The 21,347-nt window shown below is 35.5% G+C and overlaps 2 protein-coding genes across 3 annotated transcripts; both read right to left on the bottom strand.

The window, feature by feature from the left end:
- Positions 1-411: 411 nt before the first annotated feature.
- LOC146720712 (uncharacterized) lies at positions 412-3,769 on the bottom strand. Its single transcript, XM_085488114.1, has 4 exons — positions 2,887-3,769; positions 2,095-2,739; positions 1,570-1,953; positions 412-1,397 (listed from the first exon to the last, which is right to left on the bottom strand). Exons 1-4 carry the CDS (start codon positions 3,767-3,769, stop codon positions 412-414), a joined length of 2,898 nt encoding a protein of 965 aa, XP_085344240.1.
- A 7,176-nt stretch (positions 3,770-10,945) lies between these two features.
- Positions 10,946-21,029, bottom strand: LOC146720711 (protein 4.1 homolog). 2 transcript variants are annotated; one of them, XM_085488115.1, is made up of 5 exons: positions 20,767-21,029; positions 15,456-15,566; positions 14,847-14,951; positions 11,991-12,197; positions 10,946-11,918 (listed from the first exon to the last, which is right to left on the bottom strand). In XM_085488115.1, the coding sequence occupies exons 1-5, from the start codon at positions 20,839-20,841 to the stop codon at positions 11,739-11,741; spliced, it is 678 nt and encodes a 225-aa protein (XP_085344241.1). In that variant the 5' UTR covers positions 20,842-21,029; the 3' UTR covers positions 10,946-11,738. The 2 variants fall into 2 exon arrangements, with proteins under 2 accessions (XP_085344241.1, XP_085344242.1); XM_085488116.1 differs by lacking the exon at positions 14,847-14,951 and having other exon boundaries at positions 20,767-20,940.
- Between the last annotated feature and the right edge of the window lie 318 nt (positions 21,030-21,347).

The following is a 21,347-nucleotide window of genomic DNA, read 5'->3' as shown; positions in this document are numbered from 1 at the left end:
ATTAGCGGCTAGTGTACACGCAGGTTTCATGTGTTTCTTAAGCGTAAACATTGAGGAATTTCAAACATTCTCGAGGATTCGATCGTCCTCGAGGATTCGCTCCGAAGAACGAATCTTCAACATACCGCCCGCCTCGTATGCGAACAAATGCGAAATAAACTTGAACAAAACGGAAGCGAATCGTCGAGGAGGATGATGGCAGAAAACATACAGGTGAAGACGACTCGTACTGAGAGAATCGTCTCGAAGGTTACATAAGTCTTACAACTTAGCGGCTGCATCCGTTGCGGACGCGTTAGAGTTATCGCGAATTGGCAGTCGGCATAATTGCGAAATAGGTCGTTTCAATATGGACCATGAGGTGCGAATGGTCACGACTCGAACGAGTCCATCAGATCCGGGATGGATCTGCTATACTCGGGCAAGCTCCCATTTGCTAGGAGGGAGCACTGGACTTTTGACTAACACTAATTCGCCTATTTCGAAGTTAGGAGACTGCTTGCACCACTTGTTTCGCTGTTGAAGCGAATACAAATAATCCTGTGACCAGGCACGCCACACGGTTTCCTGCATGGCACGGACTAGTTGCCATCGCGAGAACCTACGCGGGTCGATCGCGAGTACAGATTCCTCCGGAACGGCTACGAGGGGCCGTCCAATCAGAAAGTGACCTGGGGTGAGCGCCGACAAGTCACCCGGGTCGTCGCTGAGCGGAGCGATAGGTCGCAAGTTAAGGCACGCTTCTATTTTACATAGAAGCGTCGCGAGTTCAGCCCTCGAAAGCGTATGGGAACTAACAGCGCGCCTCAGATGCGTTTTAAGGCTGTTGACACCGGCCTCCCAAAGACCGCCGAAATGCGGAGCGGCGGAGGGAATGAAATGCCAGTCCACTCCGTCGCCCGCGAGCGCGTTTCGCAAGTCTGCATCCTCTGATAAGGATTGAAAGTGTCGATGGAGCTCGTGGTTGGCTCCATGAAAGTTTGTGCTGTTGTCGCTATACATGTGACGCGGCAGACCTCGACGGCTAGCGAACTTCTGATAGGCTGCGAGAAAGCCGGGCGTGGAGTAATCCTCCACCATTTCGAGGTGAATTGCTCTAGTGGCAAGACAAATAAATAGAGCGATATACACCTTTCTGGCCTTTTGCCCTTTGCCGACGAATGAAATTACGTAGAGTAGGCCGGCGTAATCAACTCCACAGTGAGTAAACGGCGCCGAAGAGGTTACACGAGCGGCGGGAAAGTCGCCCATGAATTGAGACGACAGTTTAGCTGCGTGACGAGTGCAGACTACACATTTTCGAATGTGCGCCTTTACTGAGTTGGCCTCCAATGGACCAGTACCGCTGACGTAGCACACGGAGTACTTACTAGCTGTGCCCCCCGTGGAGCATGGATCTATGAGCGCGATCAATTAAGAGATCGGATAGGTGATGTTTCGGAATTATTATAGGATGTTGCTCATCATAGCTGAGCGCCGAATTCCTCAACCGCCCGTCAAGATAGAGTAAAGAATCCTCTCCTAAAAAGGGACTCAATCTGCTCAACGAGCTCGAATGCGACATTGTACCGTTATTCTTTAGTGAGCGCGTTTCTCGCTCGAAGAACCTCTGTTGCAGATAGCGCAACCAGAAGATTTCCGCCCTCCTGAGCTCGTCGGCGCTCAGAAGGGCGGAGAGATGGGAGCGAGACGCACTCTTTCCTCTTGAACGAAGAATGAAGCGGTTCATATAAGCAGTCACGCGGACAAGCTTGCTTAAGGTGGAGAACTTATATGGGAGTTCCCATTCATCGGCCTCTTGAATATGGAGCGTCACCGGCCGTCTTCTCTCCACCGACACCTGCTGATCGGTGGCAGAGTCGAGCGGAGCGGAGACATCAAGAATCGGCCACGAAGTCGGTGGCTTCTGAAGCCATCGTGGACCGTTCCACCATAACGGGTGGGTAACGAGTTCTGAAACGGTCAGACCGCGCGAGGCACAGTCCGCGGGATTGTCTCGAGAAGGAACGTGATTCCAACAAACGGAATCCAGTCAAGTATGCACCTCGGATACGCGGTTAGCCACGTAGGTGCTCCATTTTGATGGATGTTGACGGAGCCACGCGAGAGCGATGGTCGAATCCGTCCATCCGTATATTGGAATCGGAGGTAATTTGAATGAGGTCAAGGTCCACTTAATTAGCCGGCTGAGGAAAACGATAGCGTTCAATTCCAATCGCGGGATGCTTACAGTTTTGATCGGCGCGATCTTTGTTTTAGCAGCGAGCAGACTGACTTGAAACTTCGTTGGCAAGGGAAGCACTTGAATATAGACGACCGCCGCGTAAGCGCGATTCGAAGCGTCGGCAAACCCGTGGATTTCGAACGCGAGGTTATTAGAATGTCGACCGGTCCAACGCGGTATTCGGACGCGGTTCAATGATTCTAAATCGTTGGAGTAGCTCTCCCAACGATCGCGCAACTTTTCTGGAAGAGGCGAGTCCCAATCACATTTGAGAAGCCATAATTCTTGTAGCAAGATTTTCGCGGTTACAACGACCGGAGCGGCCCATCCGAGTGGGTCGTATAATTTGGCCGTAAACGAGAGAACTGAACGTTTCGTGGGTGTAACCGGTCTCAACGGAGTGATCACGAATTTGAACGCGTCCTCCTTCGCGAGCCATGACAGACCGAGAACCTTGAGGGCATCTTCTTTTACTAGTAAGTGATCGGTGACTTCCGGCTGATGAGCCGAAAACCCTTGAAGAAGAAAGGAAGCATTAGATGCCCACTTTCATAGCTGAAATCCTCCCTTTCGCAAGATTTCAACAAGTTGAACACGAGCTTTTATCAATAAAGTCGTGTCGTCCGCGCCAAATAGCGCATTGTCCACGTAGAGGGACTCACGGAGAATCGGAACAGCAGCGGGATAGTTGTCGCCTTCATCCAGAGAAAGCTGTTTCAGTACCCTCATTGCGAGGTACGGAGCGGGCGCGAGCCCGTATGTCACAGTGAGAAGGCGATAGTGTTCAATCGGTCCGTCGGCCGACGATCTCCATAGGATTCTTTGAAAATTCGTGTCAGACGGATGCACGAGAATTTGGCGGAACGTTTGAGCAATGTCCGCCGTGTAAACGAATTGCCATTGACGCCAGCGCACTAATATCGCGGAGAGGTCTTGCTGCAATCTCTGACCGATCAGTAGATGATCGTTAAGTGAAGTCTTGTTGCTCATTTTGCACGAAGCGTTGAAGACAACGCGTAATTTCGTAGTGCAACTTGAGTCGCGCAAAACGGGATAATGAGAAATATATACCGGCCCGAACTCGGAGCGGTCAGAGACTTCCACCTTCCTCATATGACCGAGCGAATTATACTCCTGTAAGAACTCGTTATACTGCGCGTGAAGTTCAGGACGAAGCCTTAACTTTCCTTCTATTTTATTGTAAAGTGAGATTGCAATGTGCAGGGAATCACCGATTTCTATCGAGAAATCATGCCTGAAGGGCAATCGAACCGCATAACGTCCCTGAGAGGTACGATAGTGGTTAGCGAGGAAATGAACCTCGCACCTCTCCTCCTCCTCCGTGAGGGGAACAGGCCGCGAGATCTCTTCGTCTTCCCAGAATTTCTGGAGAAGAAAGTGCGTGCTTTGCTCTAACACGCAGTTTAAGACAGAAGCTTGAGCAGCAGCAGTCGGCCTACTATTCATGGGGCCGGAAAGGATCCAACCAAGAGCAGTCAATTGAGCCGTCGGAGTTCCAAGAAGACCCTGACGGACGTCGCGCATCAGAAGCGAGCCGTAAAGGTCAGCATCGATCAACAAATGAATTTGATGTTGACTTGAAGAATTAGGGTCAACGAAGGATAGACCCTATAAATGAGGCCACGCATCGAAGGGCTGAATCCGCGAGGCAGCGTATGATGTAATGCGTTGAAAAATGTAAGCCGTCAGAGGGAAGCTCGGATCAGCTTGAGCACACGGGGTTAACTGGAGTTTTACTCGTGATTTAGCAGTACTCGTGTATTTTTCGCCGAAGCATCTAATTTGTAAATCGGCTCGCTGCCGTTTAGTGCGCAACGCTTGTGAGAGCAATTTTGATATAAAACTAAAGGTGGACCCTTGATCCAACAACGCGCAAACCTTTAAACAGTGACCCTCCCCCGTGTGAAGATCGACCCATGCCGTCGCCAAGAGGACGTTTGGATGCTCCTCAAGCAAGGGGGGTATCTAGACGGTCGCGACCGTATTAACCGCTTGATTTGAAATCGTATTAGAGGCGGCGTTTGACGCAGATTCGGAGGTAGTTGCCTCGGAACCGGCCGAATAATCGGAGGCATTTTGATTTGCCGAATGCAGCAATGTATGATGCAAGCGACGACATTGTCCGTCAAGAGCCGTTATCGACTCTTTCTCACACAAAGCGATGTACAGGGCGTATTGATGCGATTGCGTGGCGCGTGATAGCGGCGTCGAAATTGCAAATCGCGCACCTTTTGAATGTTTAGAAACGTCGAAAGTCACCGAAATAATCGAGAGAGTCACAGAGAGATGCACGACGCGGGCGCGTGACAGCGGCGCTCGCGGTCGCTTGCACTGAGTTCTGCGAGGGTTGAAAGTCAGTGAGAGGAATGCACTGGTTAAGATTCACAGGTGCGGTGCGCGTGATAGCGGTGCACGCTCACTGAGAGTCGCTGTTAATCAGTAAGAGTCACTCTAAATCATTGAGAGTCACTGCGAGTATCGTAACGCAAAGCGCGTGTTTGCGGCGCTTGCGGATGACTAGCGAATGTTCACCGCATTCACTTCAGAACATCACTGGCGCGTGTTTGCGGCGCCGGAGTTGATAGTCACTGAGCGCGAGTAGCGGAGTACACGTGCGGTCACTAATCTCGAACGGCGTTTAGCTGCCGTCCGAATGCAAAATTGCAAAGCGCGTGATAGCGGCGCTTGCACTGCAAGTGACGCTTCAACGTCGAAATTCTGTTTTCTCAACTGCAGAATTCGATGTACACCGGGTACGTGAGGGTGCGTGACCGTCACGTGGCCGGAGTGCCGCGGCTTAGGCCGGAGCAACGGCAGGAGCATGATCGAGAGAGCCGTAGCGAGAGAGAGAGAGAGAGAGAGAGCGAGCGAGCGAGAGAGAGAGCTTCGGAGCGCGCGACGGCAAACCGTCTCTCTCGCTCTTCGCGTCTTCGAGAGAGAGCGAGAGAGAGATTGCTTCGGAGCGCGCACAACGGCAAACTGTCGTGTAGCGCGGTCTCACTCCCGCACACGGAATCTTGCGACGTACAAACGAGAACGCGTAATTAGCGTAATTCTCGTGCCGCAGAGTCACTGCGATTTTAAATGTTCTACTCCGATAGGTAGTATAGGCACACGAGGCTGAGATTGTCAATCGTCCGACTAACGTGCAACATATAGATAGATAGATAGATAGGTAAATCGATAGATATTTCGATAGATAGATGACAGATTGCTAAATAAATCGATATATATATATGTGTGTATATATACATATACAGGGTGTCCCAAAAAGATCGGAACACTGAAAAATCTCGAACGATTTGCATGTGCGTTCTGGTTATTAAAAAAATATATTTTATACCAGAAACGATATATTCGTCTGCTAGTTGTTTTTAAAAATATCTTCTCCCACAACGATTTGCATGTGTTCTGGTTATTTAAACAAAGATATTTTATACCAGAGACGATATATTCGTCTGCTAGTTGCTTTTAAAAATATATTCTCCCAGAACGATTTGCATGTGCGTTCTGGTTATTTAAACAAAGATATTTTATACCAGAGACAATATATTCGTCTGCTAGTTGCTTTTAAAAATATATTCTCCCAGAACGATTTGCATGTGCGTTCTGGTTATTAAAGTTAGTATCCAATCGTTAGTACCTATGATGCAATGCCTGGAGTCAAATTCAAATGCAGGTACGTGTAGTAAAAATGACGAACTTTGCGAAAATAACAATTATTTTGTTATCTGGAGAATAGCCCTCTGGATATAAATCGTATCCAGGAAAGCATGCGCTCAAGGGCGTCGCATTGTCGATTCTTCTCATATGTGGAATGAACTTCAGAGATCATTCAATAATCATATGCAAAAAATAGGGTGACAATTTAAAGATTGGAAACTCATAAAAACTAAAACCAAAGGCTAAGAGGAAAATGGCTCTAGAAATAGCACATATAAAAATACTAGCAATGAATCCATCGATTTTCAAAAATCGGTGGAATTATTCTCAGATACGATGAATTCTAAAGTTAGTATTCAAAAAGTGTTCTAAATAATAAAAATTTATCAAATCAATAATTTGTTATATTCCGATACATATCGTTGCAAAAAGACGCCTTAATGCAAATGTCTCGTTTGCTATAATCGGAGACAAAAAAAACATTTTGTGGCTGCGTTCTCACGGGAATGGGCGATGGAGGAGCCCATTTTATCCTCGATATTTAAAAAAATATTATATAATATTTTTTTATTATCGAGTTACATATAATTATCAATATAATTACTTATCATTCACATGTGTGTGTATGAATATATTTATTGAGCATTCACATGTGTGTATAAATATATTTACTGAGTGTTCTAAATAAAACGTTACAATTTTTTATTTCTAAGAGTATAATTTTTAGAAAATAATGTTGCAAATAAAAGTTCCAGTATTTCAACAGATATACATATTTTGATGTTATAGAAATGTTTGTAGAAGGCAATTTTCAATATCATTAGTCAACTTTATTATTTTATATTGATTAGTCTAAGTATTTATGTAAATTTATTCCTTGTAACATATTTTGCATACAGGGTAAAAGTCAATAATTGAACGGTTTACGAGATATTTTACATAATCTAACATATTTTGATATAAAAAATAAAAAATATTTCGTAAATAAAATATTTAGTGTTCGATAATACTTTTATGTATAGAATAATTATAGACAAATAAAAAAAAGATACACAGTAAAAAAAATATACAATTTACTACATGCAGCTATATATATTTTTTCGTAAAAACAATATGTTTGTTGTTTATACCAATTGTTTCGTCTAATTATTCTATACATAAAAGCAAGATCATTGAAAACTAAATATTTTACGAGATATTTTGTATTTTATATCAAAAATATGTCAAATTATGTGAAATATCTCGGAAACTGTTCAATTCTCGGCTACATTTCCTTATATTTTTATGCAGAATATCATAAAAAATCTATTTACATAAACGCTTAGAATAATTTTATATAAAATAAATAAATTGACTAAATAAATAAACTTGAAAATTGCCTCTTACAAACATTTCTATGACATCAACTATGCCTCCTTTGAGATACTAAAATTTTTATTTGAAACATTTTTTTCTACAAACATTTTTAGCGATAAAAAGGACCCTGCACATTTCTTATGGAAATTGGCTTTTAGTCGAATTGCTTGAAATTGAAATATGTTGTAGTTCTGAGGTCCCTGATGAAAAGTCTCCATAGGCACAACAATAATTACATGCGTTGTCATAGTAAAAAAATAAATAATAAATAAATGTGTAAATAATTAAAAATTAATTTTTAATTATTTACAAAATAAAGTTATATTAAGACTTTTTGACTTAGGATGATCCTAAAAATACAAAGTTTCACTGTGGACATTACGTTGCGGGACACCCTGTATATATACATACATACATACATCATACATACATACATACATACATACATATATATATATATATATATATATATTAACACATTAATATAATAACACAATAATATTATATATATATATAATATTATTGTGTTCAAACTATGTGATAAAGATAGACACAATTATGTATGTATGTTTTACTGTCATTGACACGCTTAGATAAAAACGCGTGTGCGAAATGATTCAACAGTAAAATATTATGTTGTCTAAAAAAATATAATATGTTGAACACAATAAAATTTTTTTTTTTGACATGTAAATTTTTAATATATGGAAACTGCCGATAATAGCGAAATTAAAATTGTCGGTAATTATCGACGGAAGTTCCGCTTAGATACGGGCGCTAACCCGTCGGAGTTCGGCCAACGCTCCGGCATCCCCTTAAACAATTAATGTTCAGTATTGTTTAATTTCATTTGACGATTTGATTTGGCGCGCTAGTGCCCCTCTTTACTCGGCCGTTCTCGGCCCTGGGTATTGATTCTGTAACTTTTTCTAAAGTAAAAATGTGAAAAATGAAAAATTTCCGCTAATCACGCATTGATTTTAAAATGAAATCGATGTATAACTAGCGGAAATTTTTCACTTTTCACGTTTTCACTTTAGAAAAAGTTACAGAGTCGATATCAGAATCATCTTGAATACGGGCGTCTGACACAATTTGAACTCTCCGGTGGAAACATAGTCTATGTTAAAACCGGTCATGACATACATATATGTCTTTTACATTGGCAGAGCGTGATGTCGCTGTTTCCCCTATTAAAGTACAATTTCATGCAGACGCTCGATACTCATTTTTAGCGTCAAATCTGATCACGTCACAGATTAATAGACAGATTGCCAAAGGCCTGTCTAAAGAGGAGACCGTCATTTTTGCCCCTTACCGACACACTTTGCCTCTGGTTCGAGTCCAGGCTAATAAAATCCTTTAATTTTACCAAAAAACTTTGTCTCTAATGCGAGTTCAGGCTAAAATCCTTTGATTATACGTGTAAAATAAAAAGATTTTAGCCTGAACTCGCACCAGAGGCAAAGTGTTTTGATAAAATCAAAGGATTTTATTAGCCTGGACTCGAACCAGAGGCAAAGTGTGTCGGTAAGGGGCAAAAATGACGATTTGGCGATCTGTCTATTAATCTGTGGTCACGTGGTAGATTTTTAAATTCGTCGAGAGATAAAAGCTAAACTGTGTTTAGTTTTGACGCTCGACGCTCATTTCAGTCAATCTACCACGTGACCAGATTTGACGCTAAAAATGAGCGTCGAGCGTCTGCATGAAATTGTACCTTTATGCGCTAGAAAGAAATAGACACTCATACTATTTACAATGTGTCTTTTAAGTTGCAGCGAACATCGTCTACTACCTTATAAGCAGTTATTCTTACTATGCCATTTTTACTGGCAGTTTTAAACGGGGAGCACACACTTTTGGATAAGCGCATAAGCATATGCATAAGAAATTCGATTGATTGAATTTCTTATGCATACATTTATAAATTAATCAAGATTTTTATGCTTACGCTTATGCGCCTATGCAAAAGTGTGTGCTCCCGCTTTACTGAAAATCTATAAAATACATTATTTAGTAAAACTATTTAGATTTCCAGATTTCCAATTACTAACAATAAAAAAATGCGGCTATATATGTATCTATAGAAAGGTATCTCGCTCCAGTATAGAGCTCAATGGTCTTTATAATATGTATATATGCGCATGCGTAATTTCCCAGGATTTCCCAATCGAATTATGAGAATGTTTTATTAGTCAAAATAAGAAAAAATGTTATTATATATAAACATTAGACTTATAAATACTTTAACAAGTTAATACAAAAATTTAAAATACAAAGAAAATATAATGCTTGCTTTTGTATAAAATTTATAAAGAAAATGTAATCATTTGCTCTTATAATATACATTAATATGTATGATTAATTTAACGATATTTATCCAATCTATTTATGCTGATTGGGTGATTCAGTTTTTCAATGTAATCGTATTTTATTATATAAATCATATATAATATTTATATAAAAATATTGTAAATAAATGAAAATAAGAGAAACATTGTAAATAATAAACAATAATTAAGAAAGTTTGAATCGATTACCTTCAATTCTAAGATTTTAATATAACGTATAATAAATAGAATGTATAATATAAACATAAACAGATTAAATAAATATTATTAACTCGTTCTACTATACTACATTAGAAACAATATCGATATTTATGATAAAAATACATATAACAATAGGCATGATAAAATACACATTAAAATAGTCTTTTCTTGCAACTTTAAGTGTAAATTTTTTTAAAAGATGTAATATAAATTGTAATATAATGCAGCAATTTAAAATCATATTCATCATATTCAGCATCGTATTTAAAAAATCGATGAGAAGTCTAATCTTGGTTTTTTCTTAACTGTATAATAATTTTAAATATTAATATAAAAAAAACTTATTTCAGAAACATTACAAAAATAATTCTGTAAATATAAATAAACAATATATATATATATATATCTCATTTTTTTCTAATATATTCATTATATAACCAAAATTACGTATATTGCAGCTTCAACTTATATAATTTAAAAATTTTGATAATTTACAAGTCAAATTTGTTTTTAATATGCAAAAATGTACGATTAAAAATAAAAATAAAAATAAAACAGTTGTTAAATTTTATCGAAATGGTCTATTAATTTTTTTAAATTTTGTTTTTTATATACTTTTGAATCAAAATGAAACCGCAGGTTCGAAAAAATAAAACTGTTGAACTTGTTCACTTTTAACGAAATATGTAACAAAATTATATGTATGTACATATATATGTATACGTGTGTGCGTGCGTATGCGCGTGCGTGCGTGTGTGTGTATTCGCCTTATTTCTAGAGTATACAATATATCAACACAATTTGACTGGAAAATCTTAAGACAATCTGTATAAGTAATATAATAACTCATTACTATATACATATATTATTGCAATATACGCGCGCGCACGCACGCACGCGTACGCGCACACAAACACGCGCATACGTATACGACACGCACACACGCATACATACATTATTTTTATTTCTTTATATACGAAGATTCCAAACCAGAATATTTTACTTGTTTATTAACTTATATTAATAACTTGTAATATATATCATATTGAAAGATGAACGAGAGAAAGTAATAAGTTTTTTTATTAAAGAACAGAGAATTCAGATAGAAAGAAATGCTTTTAATAGGTTTGGTTGATTAAAAAATTGCGATTTATTAATTATGAGTAATTTAATTTAAAATGTTCCATGTATAATTTACTTTATTGCAACATATTCAATCATTGTTGCAGCGTGTATAGATTATCTGTATGGTTATATAATATAATTTCTCTTTTTACTGCTATAAAATGTTCATTATCAAAACTTTAAGTTTTGTAGGGCACCCCGTCTTGTGTGTGTATATATATATGTGTATGTATATATATATTTAATTATCGCCATAACTATGTATAAATAACTTATCTATTTGTATACATACATACATATACATAGCTATGTGTATACATTATATTTATAAGATTTATTTATACTCTCGTGCATATAAATATATTTTCTTAATTATTTCAATATGAACACTGTAGTTATAATACGAGATATTATTCTCTCCATTAAAAAGATTTCATCAATATTTCATTATTTCCAACTATCAAAGTCGATTTTGTCTTCAATTTAAGCTCGAGTCATTGGACAAGACATAAGCAAAAGCTTTCTTTGACTCTTTTAACGGAAGAAAGTACAAAGCTTAATTTGTATTAATATTGTTCCTTGCTTTATTATATATTAACTTCATAGAATATTTAAAGATTTATCAATTTTTTGGTAGCATTCTTCTGTCTTTTTCATGATACATTCGGCAAAGCGTGCAACATAAAATATATATTATAAATACTAATATATTTTCTTAGTCTCTAAGATAACAAATGTTCGTGCTATTTATAGACCAAGAGTGCCCTTTTACACGATGATTAATTTTCAAATAATTACTGCGCTGTCTGTTGCTGTATTTCGATCTTTTCTACTGTCATATCCGGATTCATAGCAGTGGCTTCTTGTATCGCCTCTGCTAAAGCTCGATCGTGATCAATCGGATCACCATCCGATTGTATCGTTATCTTCTGTTCCACTCGTGTCTCCACTACACCATCTTTCTCCGTTTTATACTATAAAACCAACGATTAATTAAAAATTATATAATACACAAATAATATAATATATTGATAAAATGTACAAACCGTAATAGTTTCAACGGTACGGGTTTTACTGGATATGGTCTGTGTGCTGACTATTTCTCCTGTGGCGCTATAGTTACCATCTTCACTCTCGAGAGCTACTTTTCTCGTTTCGGTTGTCACTACGGGTACCGTAGTCGTCGTCGTCACATTGTTCTCTGGTTCTCCCATATAAACATGCTTCTCAGTTGCAATCACGGCTGGGTCTCCCTGAATCAAAATTTATTCACATATCTTTTATTTGAGAATCCATTAAAATATAAATTAAAAAAAACAGTAAAAATTATAATATAAAATAAATATTGAAATATTAATAAAGAGAAAATAAATACAATATAAACATGCCTCTCAATTGCAATCACGGCTGGATCTCCCTGAATCAAAATTTATTCATATATCTGTTATTTGACAATTCGTTAAATTGTGGTATAATATTTTTAAAAACAACAAAAATTACAATATAAAATTAAGGCAAAGATTGTATATCAAGGCTCTTTAAATATTAAATCAATAAGTACAACGAAAGAAGGCCTTAAGGGGATCCTAAACGATTGGCCGAACTCCAACGGATGTTTTGAGAAGTGTTTTTTCCTTTTTTATCGACAAAATATAAGGTTAGATAAACTATAAATCTAGATTTATTGGCTATATGAATTGCTTTTAACTGAAATTAGAACGCTTTCTCCTTTGTTAATATTAATACTTTAATTTGTATAGGAAAAGATTTATCAATCTGTATAATCTCATATATCTTGGTTACAGAATTATGAATTCTAAGCATTTAAGAATAGTAGGTGCTTTGTACATATTTGTTTATTTTCATCGAAAAACTTATTTTCGGTGGAATATATTCAAGAACATCCACGTATAGCTCTTAAGGGGATCCTAAACGGTTGGCCGAATTCCAACGGATGCTTTGAGAAAACTTGTTTTTTTCCTTTTTTATCGACAAAATATGAGGTTTGATAAACTATAAATCTATTTATTGGCTATATGGATTGTTTTTTTACCTGAAATTAGAACGCTTCCTCCTTTGTTAATATTAATACTTTAATTTGTACAGGAAAAGATTTATCAATCTGTATAATCTCATATATCTTGGTTACAGAATTATGAATTCTAAGCATTTATAATTCTATAACCAAGATATATGAGATTATACAGATTGATAAATCTTTTCCTGTACAAATTAAAGTATTAATATTAACAAAGGAGGAAGCGTTCTAATTTCAGGTAAAAAAACAATCCATATAGCCAATAAATAGATTTATAGTTTATCAAACCTCATATTTTGTCGATAAAAAAGGAAAAAAACAAGTTTTCTCAAAGCATCCGTTGGAATTCGGCCAACCGTTTAGGATCCCCTTAAGAGCTATACGTGGATGTTCTTGAATATATTCCACCGAAAATAAGTTTTTCGATGAAAATAAACAAATATGTACAAAGCACCTACTATTCTTGGTGTACTACGAAAACTTGATTATTAGAAATAATCCCTCTTACTTGAAATTTAATTTCTTTAAAACTCCTCCAATAACGCCAGAGAAAATAAATAAATAAATAATTGCGAGAGAAAAATATAGATCCGAAAGTCGCTGAATCAGGGAATCAAACCCGAGACCTTTCGCTTGCCGGGCGACTGCTCTTCCAACTATTTCTTAAGCAATTTCTAAAGCAATTATTCGCGTATGGCTCTTAAGGCCTTCTTTCGTTGTACTTATTGATTTAATAAAATTAAGGCTCCTGGTGCTGACTGACCATGTTGAAATTGTGACGTCAAAGACAAGAAAACACATGCTAAAAATTCTTAGATGCCATTTCGAAATAAAAAGATATGTTGATGAGACAACACTTCAGATAATTTTAACAAACTCTTAAATACCTCGAAAACTATTTTTTTTCCTTTATAATAAATCTACAGTTGTAAAACGGATTCTAATTAATATGAGATTTAGCATGTCTTCGCACATGCACAGTTATTCCGCATTTTTCGAAATATTTTAAAAGTGTGCTAAAGCCATTTAAGTAGTGTTAATCAAACAATTGTAATTCCAACATTTTAAATTTTTCAATAGTACTATAATTCTTCTCAATAGTACTACAACTTTTGTGTTTGGTACGAGATTTCTATAACGCTACAGTCGATCTCGTAAGAGGCGTTTGAAGCGTCTTGGTAGCGAATATAATAACGTATTTTGTGACCTCATATTTGCTGTAACGTTTTGTAGTGCTAAGAGAACCAACTGTAATGCTACTATAAACGTTCCGCAGTTACTCGTAACGCATACCGTACTGCAGCCTAGGTTTGATTGCAAATTAATAAAGAAAATAAAAACAACAGGCAATCAAAGGAATTAATTTTTTACAATTGATAAAATTGATAAATTCAGAAATTATGCTAACGCTGTATTTACGATATCATATTTACACATTTACATCTTAAATCTTTGTATCATATATTGCGAGCTTTTCCCAAGCAAAGAAAAAAAATATTAGGAACTTACCGAGACTCGATCCTAAAATCTTTTAGTAGATTCCAATTTCGCTTACATATTTGCTACAATATATGTAACGAAATCTGCTCTAAAAGATCTATATATTCTATGTATCGAAAAATAATGCATAAATTACATTTCTTTAAACATTATGCGATACAAAGATACAAGCAAAAATACCTTAATGCAAATATGCACTGCATTGAGATAGCTGCTAGGACAAATATTATACCAAAATATGTTATATGTTCATGAATACCTGTAACCCTCTGCAGCTCTTAAATATACACAATATCCTAATATGTATATTAGTAGAGCAAAGTGATGATTTGATTATTATTTGATCTGACCGTTATTTGATTACCTGATAATATTGATTGTAGAAAGCTTGTTGGTCATCGTCAAGATCAATTGGCGTGCCTGAATCTCCGCTGCTTGAACTCGATGTACTTAGTCTTCGTGAGAACAGCTACGTCATGCAACGTGTTAACCAAGCAACAAAAATTTCACCAGAAACAAAAATAAATAAAAATAAATGAGAATGATTATATATATTATATACGAGTATGTATATGAGTGTGATTAAATGTTCCCAATTAAATTATTATTATTTTATGCTTAAAATATTAACTAATGTTTTATATAAGTATAATTTGCATCCAATAAAGTGTTAAAATAATACCATTTAAAAAAAACAATCAACTGAAAAAATGATGAGAATTAAACATTGTGTATGGACAAAAATATTATGTATATATGTGAAACAATCTTATATTTGTGCTATATGATCATATGCGATCTTATATATATATGCAGCACAATGTTATATAAAATGATAAAAACTTAAATGTTAAATAATATAGTTAGATCAAAATCCAAAAAATGTCCACATGTAGCAAAAAAACGCTTACATGCTTTACTTATTAATTTCAAGCGCACAAAAGATTTGAAAAAAGAAATATCCAGAAATTACCTGTTCGCCAGAAAGCACATGACTCGTGGTTCGAACCTCTTGTGTCACTACTCGTTGCTCCTGCCTCGTTGCACTAGTCGCGGTTGTATGTGCTACAGTCTTTTCTTCTACCTAATGTAAAAAATAAATTACAACAACTAGCAAATAATAGACTTAGGCAAAATAAAATATAAAATATATATATACATACATAAATATATAATATTAGGTTGTTCGAAAAGTTCGTTTCAATATAAATTTGAACGGAATATTTTACACAAAGAGGAACTATATTTAAGCACCTATGTACCGTTTTGTTCAACCATCTTGACCCATCTTTCAGAAAGTAACATGATGCCTTTCTTCCCAAATGAAGGTTTCTTACTGACAAAGAATTGATCGAGATGATTTTTGAGGATTTCGAATGACTCGAATTTCTTGTCTCGAAGAAAATTTTTAAAAGAAAGAAATAGGTAGTAGTCAGATGGGGCAAGATCGGGAGAATATGGAGGATGAGGAAAAACGTCCCATTTTACGTCTAATATAGCTTCCTACAGATAGATATCGCGACGTGAGGTCTGGCGTTATCATGGTGAAAGACAACTCCACGCCTGTTGGCCAGTTCAGGGCGCTTTTGTGCGATGGCAGACTTCAATTCGTCCAGCTGAAGGCTGTATTACCTATGTAAAGTTAGCTAATAAGCAGAAAATCGCCCTTGCATTTACTGATTATATAGAAATGCAGAGCGCACGAAATTTGAAACGAACTTTCCGAATAATCTATTATAATATATATATATATATATATATATATATGTATGTATGTATGTATGTATGTATGTATGTATGATGTATGTATGTATGTATATATACAGGGTGTCCCGCAACGTAATGTCCACAGTGAAACTTTGTATTTTTAGGATCATCCTAAGTCAAAAAGTCTTAATATAACTTTATTTTGTAAATAATTAAAAATTAATTTTTAATTATTTACACATTTATTTATTATTTATTTTTTTACTATGACAACGCATGTAATTATTTTTTGTAATGCCAGTCACAAAAGTTCGAATTTCGATTGCTGTTTAGCGAATGGTGACTTATTTCTTAACGATTCAATGTATGCCTTACTTTACCGCACAAGTGCGAGAATAGTATCTTATGTGACAAATGCGGAAAATAACGAATTATTACATCGCGCGTGAAGTTGCCACATGAGCCGAAGGTTTATGATGCATTCACACGAGTATGAGTGATTTGCACAAGCCGAAGGCGAGTGCTGTAACCACACAAGTACAAGTATGAATGCATCATAAGCTAAGACGAATGCGGCAACTTTACGCGCGATGTAATTCGTTATTTTCCGCACTTGTCACATAAGATACTATTGTATTACACGTGCAGGCAAAATGGCACTTTGTGTGCGTGTTTTCTGTGCGGAAAGCGGCCGATATCCCACGCCGCCATCTAGCGGCGACGCGGTGAGTGAATAAGCCGCGTTCAGACAAAAAGTCTTAAGGGCAATGCTTTGCCCACGGCTTCAGTCGTGGACAATGACTAACGCGGCTTAGCCGTAGGCAATGGCTTTGAACACGGCTTATTCACTCACCACGTCGCTGCTAGATGGCGGCGTGGGAAATCGGCCGCTTTCCGCACAGAAAACACGCACACAAAGTGCCACTTTGCCTGCACGTGTAATGACTTTGAACACGGCTATTCCTGCACCGTGCCGCCGCAAGATGGCGGCGTGCAATCGGCCACTTCGCGCACAGAAAACGCGCACAAAGCCACTTTGCCTGCACTTGTAATACAAAATGGTATGTGTATCGCGTGCGGATTGACAATTGTTCACTCGTGTGGGGTGGTCGCACTCGCCTTCGACTCGTGCGTCTATCCCCTGCACTCGTGACCAATTGTCAACTTTCCGCACTTGATACACAATATACTATTTCCGCACTAGTGCGATAAAGTGTAAACGTAGTAACACATTACCGTATAGTTGGTAAAGTAAGGCATACGTTGAATCGTTGAGAAATAAGCAACTTTCCGCACGCTAAACAGCAATCGAAAATCGAACTTTCGTACCAGGCGTTGCAAAAAAATACTTTTGTGCAACCGGCGCGCAAAAAGTCGCCCTTTCCGCACATGAGGGAATTTTAGAAAGGGCTCTCTTTCCACGCACCAATCACACAAAATATCGTAGCCAATATGTGCGGGTCATAAATCGGCTGATCGTGCGAATTGTCACACTCGGCTTCGCCGCGTGCGCCAAACTTCCGCACTCTCGGCCGATTTACGATCCCTCGCACTTGTTAGCTAATATACTATTGTGACTTACGTTACAGCACAGTTTACAAAGTAGTCTATTATTATATAATATTATCGTTCAATAAATAAAATTATCTTCAATAAATAATACTTATTATATGCAATTTCGTCTTTTTGTTATAACTTTAAAACAATCGACTTTAGGGCATATGTGTATTAAGACTTTTTGACTTAGAATGATCCCAAGAATACTAAGTTTCACTGTAGACATTACGTTGCGGGACACCCTGTATATACATATATACACGCACACACATAATGTATAAATGTATATATATATATATATATATAAAATAAATAATAATCCTTAAGGTTGCCAGTAATAATTAATAAAAAACCACTCCTCAATGTTTAAAGTCGACCAGACTGGCAATAATTTATTATAAATAATTATTTGAAATACAACAACAACGTTTCGGCTGTCATTGCAGCCCTTTTCAAGTACATCAAATTTAAAACAGTAAATCAACTTCTATGCAAACTACCGACAATGTTAACGCTTGTTTTGATGAACAATGCAAGACTGACAGAAGTAAGCACATATTAAATAGATGTTAACTGTTCGCAAGAATCTTAGTCACTAAGCGTTAAGAAGATAGAGACGAAACATATATATATATATATATATATATATATATATATATATATATGTATATATATACATATATGTATGTATGTATGTATATACAGGGTGTTATTATATGGGTGTATATACAGGGTATATACAGGGTGAGCCATTTTAATCAACGCACGTAAATAGCTCGTATAGTAAGCAAGATAGAAAAAGTTTCAAACAAAAGTTTTTTGACTATAAGAGGAACATAAAATAGTGTTATTGATTTGACCTTGTATAATCATTTAAAGGTCACGTAAAGGTCACTTTCAATTTCTTAAGTGGAACCTGCTATTTTTTATTACACATTCTTATAGCTTATCTAAAGAGCTTTCCAAAAATCTATAATAAAGTGTTGTTTGGTGAAGTACTTTTCAAATTATAAAAGTTTAAAGTTTTTTTTACAATTTTTTGGCATAAAATGTAAATATCTTGTAAAATGTTACATATAAAATAACAAGATAGCTTTTCACTATACATCAAAATTTACATCTATCTGCGTGCGTGCTGTGCAGAGTGTGTGTGCAGAGTGTGTGTGTGTGTGTGTGTGTGCGTGTGTGTAAATGTATGTGTATGTGTGTAAGATGTATTTTAATAAGCAATTGTATATTTTCTAAACTTAACGTCGTATAAAAAAATATTTTAGATAAAAATAATATTTTAAGAGAGAAAAAATTGCGAATCTTGAATTTTAATTAATATTTTTCAAGGTCACTTAATTACAGGTTAACTTCAAGTGAAGTCATCTCAAAGTAACATTCTTTTTTATATATATAAATCAACTTCTGACAATATTCGGTACAAAAAATTATAAAAATAAAATAGTCAAAAGATGAATAATTTACAAGATATTTTGTACTTTATAATATAACATAATGTTACATAAATTCTAAAATATTTATTTTTTTGATTGTATTACCTTAATATTTTTATACACAAAATGTAATAAAAGTTTAGGTAGCAAGCGTACGTCATTTTGATGTCAAGTGACATCATTAGACGTTAAAATAAAAATCAGTTTGACGTCAGTTTACTACTTGGGCGAAATCATTTGGTATAAAAAACACTAAAAAGTTGTTTTCGGATATATACAGTGTTGGCAAAAAGTTCGGGAACGGTTAAAAATCTTGAAAAATATTGATTTATTGGAAAAATGTTTCAAATAAAAGTTGTAGAGCTTTAAAAAATCTATTAGCTAATGATAGCTGATGATATTCATTTGACCTTGAGATGATCTTGAAAAACACAATTCTCGTCAACATAAAAATCTTAAATAGAAATCCCTAATTTTTATTACATATTATTGTAGCTTTAGCTCGAGAGCTTTCCAAAACACTAAAATATTTTTCTCGTACATACTTTTTACTTATAAAGGTTTAAAGTTAACAATTTTGGACATAAAATGTAAAATATCGTGCAAAATATTCAGTTTTCGGTTATCATACGGTATGATTTTTCCTCAGCGGAAATGTCGAGGGAGGTCATCATTTTTTGCATGTTCCCAATTTTTGCCATCATGTATTTTTATAACTAAACCTTAAATTAAAATTTTATTAAAGTAAACTCTACTTGAAATTAATTGAAGAATGTATGTGGTTTTGTTAATATGTTATTTCCACAAGGCTTAGTTTGCGAAAAACCCTTTATTTTCAATCGCTTATAACTCGAAAATTGATGCCTCAATATTTTTACTGAAAAAAATTGTCTCCAAATAACAAGATCTACTTGCATATTTTAGTGTGACACTTTATGTCAGATATCCTGTATACATATAGCTGTTAGTTAAACAGCTATGTATTCTCTTTATACATCCTGACATTTTATACATAAATGTATTGAGATAAAATGATTTGAACATTTTACAAGATATTTTATAGTTTACGTAACACGTCAAATTAAAATATAAAATATTTCGTAAATTAAATTACTTACATGACCATTATTCACATTGATCTTCCTATGACTATAATCTATTTGATATTACAAATGTTCCGCAGCGTTCTTCTTCTCTTTTCTTTTAATAAGGAGAGCATAAAAATACTTCGAAGGATTTGTAGCATCAAGAAGATTGCAACCTATATATTTATTGCTACCTATATATATGTATCGAATATTGTAAGGAATCGATTTATATAAAAAAAAAAAAAATTGTAATTTTATTTTAAAAAAATTTGGTTGATTTTAACATTACTTTGAAAAATGACCTTAATTAAAATTCAAGATTATAAACATTTTTTTCTCTCTCAAAATCTTACTATATATTTTTATACATCAAGTTTAGAAAACATACAGCTATTTCCATTAAAATGGGACACCCTATTATATAAAATAAATTCCCATTAAATTAATATTCTACATACAAAATAACACTAATAATACTAATTACACAAACCTGACTTGTTTTTTGATTCTTTTCAAGATCCTCATGCATCGTAGCAGTACGTGTAGTGACAGCTGTTGCTGTCATATATGGAGTTCTACCATCATCAGATGCTTCTGCCTAAATACAACTACCATGTAACTAAGATCTTGAGACATACAACTGATAAATAATTAACAAATGTAAATAAATACAAGTTAACTAGTAAGTATATATGTAAGAAAATAATCTTTATAGGCACGTGCTAAATCATAAAGTATCCCATGGGAAAATGCTGAAACCAATCAGCTGTCATTTTTTAATGCATGCAGTTATTGAGAAAACAAAAATTGTGTTAAAAAGAGAAGTTTGCAATTTTTAATGGATATAAATAAAATGTTTATATACTGGTTTATTTTTCTTTTTTTTTTTTTTGTAAAAAAGACATGCAAAGTCAATTCTATTCTCGCATGTATTGTTGCCACTTTTCCGTGTTGCTGATTGGTTGTTTCGATTTGCGTTATGTGTTATATTCATAGCATTGAACAGCTGTTAACGCAAAGGTTAATAGTTTGACAGTTGTTCAAAATAATATTTTAAATCAAAGAACGTGA

This window comes from Nylanderia fulva, unplaced genomic scaffold, assembly GCF_048542155.1.
Source record: "Nylanderia fulva isolate GAGA-0341 unplaced genomic scaffold, ASM4854215v1 Scaffold630, whole genome shotgun sequence".
NCBI lineage: Eukaryota > Metazoa > Arthropoda > Insecta > Hymenoptera > Formicidae > Nylanderia > Nylanderia fulva.
This window is presented reverse-complemented; position numbering and strand designations above follow the sequence as displayed.

What these genes read in the sequence shown, in the direction of transcription:
- LOC146720712 (XM_085488114.1), bottom strand. Translation starts at nt 3,769, where the DNA reads ATGCGCGACGTCCGTCAGGGTCTTCTTGGAACTCCGACGGCTCAATTG. An exon ending in CATCGCTCTCGCGTGGCTCC is followed by an intron (nt 1,954 to 2,094) that starts GTCAACATCCAT and finishes TGACCGTTTCAG; the next exon opens with AACTCGTTACCCACCCGTTA. An exon ending in GCGCTCACTAAAGAATAACG is followed by an intron (nt 1,398 to 1,569) that starts GTACAATGTCGC and finishes TCGCGCTCATAG; the next exon opens with ATCCATGCTCCACGGGGGGC.
- LOC146720711 (XM_085488115.1), bottom strand. Translation starts at nt 20,841, where the DNA reads ATGACAGCAACAGCTGTCACTACACGTACTGCTACGATGCATGAGGAT. An exon ending in ATGTGCTTTCTGGCGAACAG is followed by an intron (nt 14,952 to 15,455) that starts GTAATTTCTGGA and finishes TGCATGACGTAG; the next exon opens with CTGTTCTCACGAAGACTAAG. An exon ending in TCTACAATCAATATTATCAG is followed by an intron (nt 12,198 to 14,846) that starts GTAATCAAATAA and finishes ATTTTGATTCAG; the next exon opens with GGAGACCCAGCCGTGATTGC.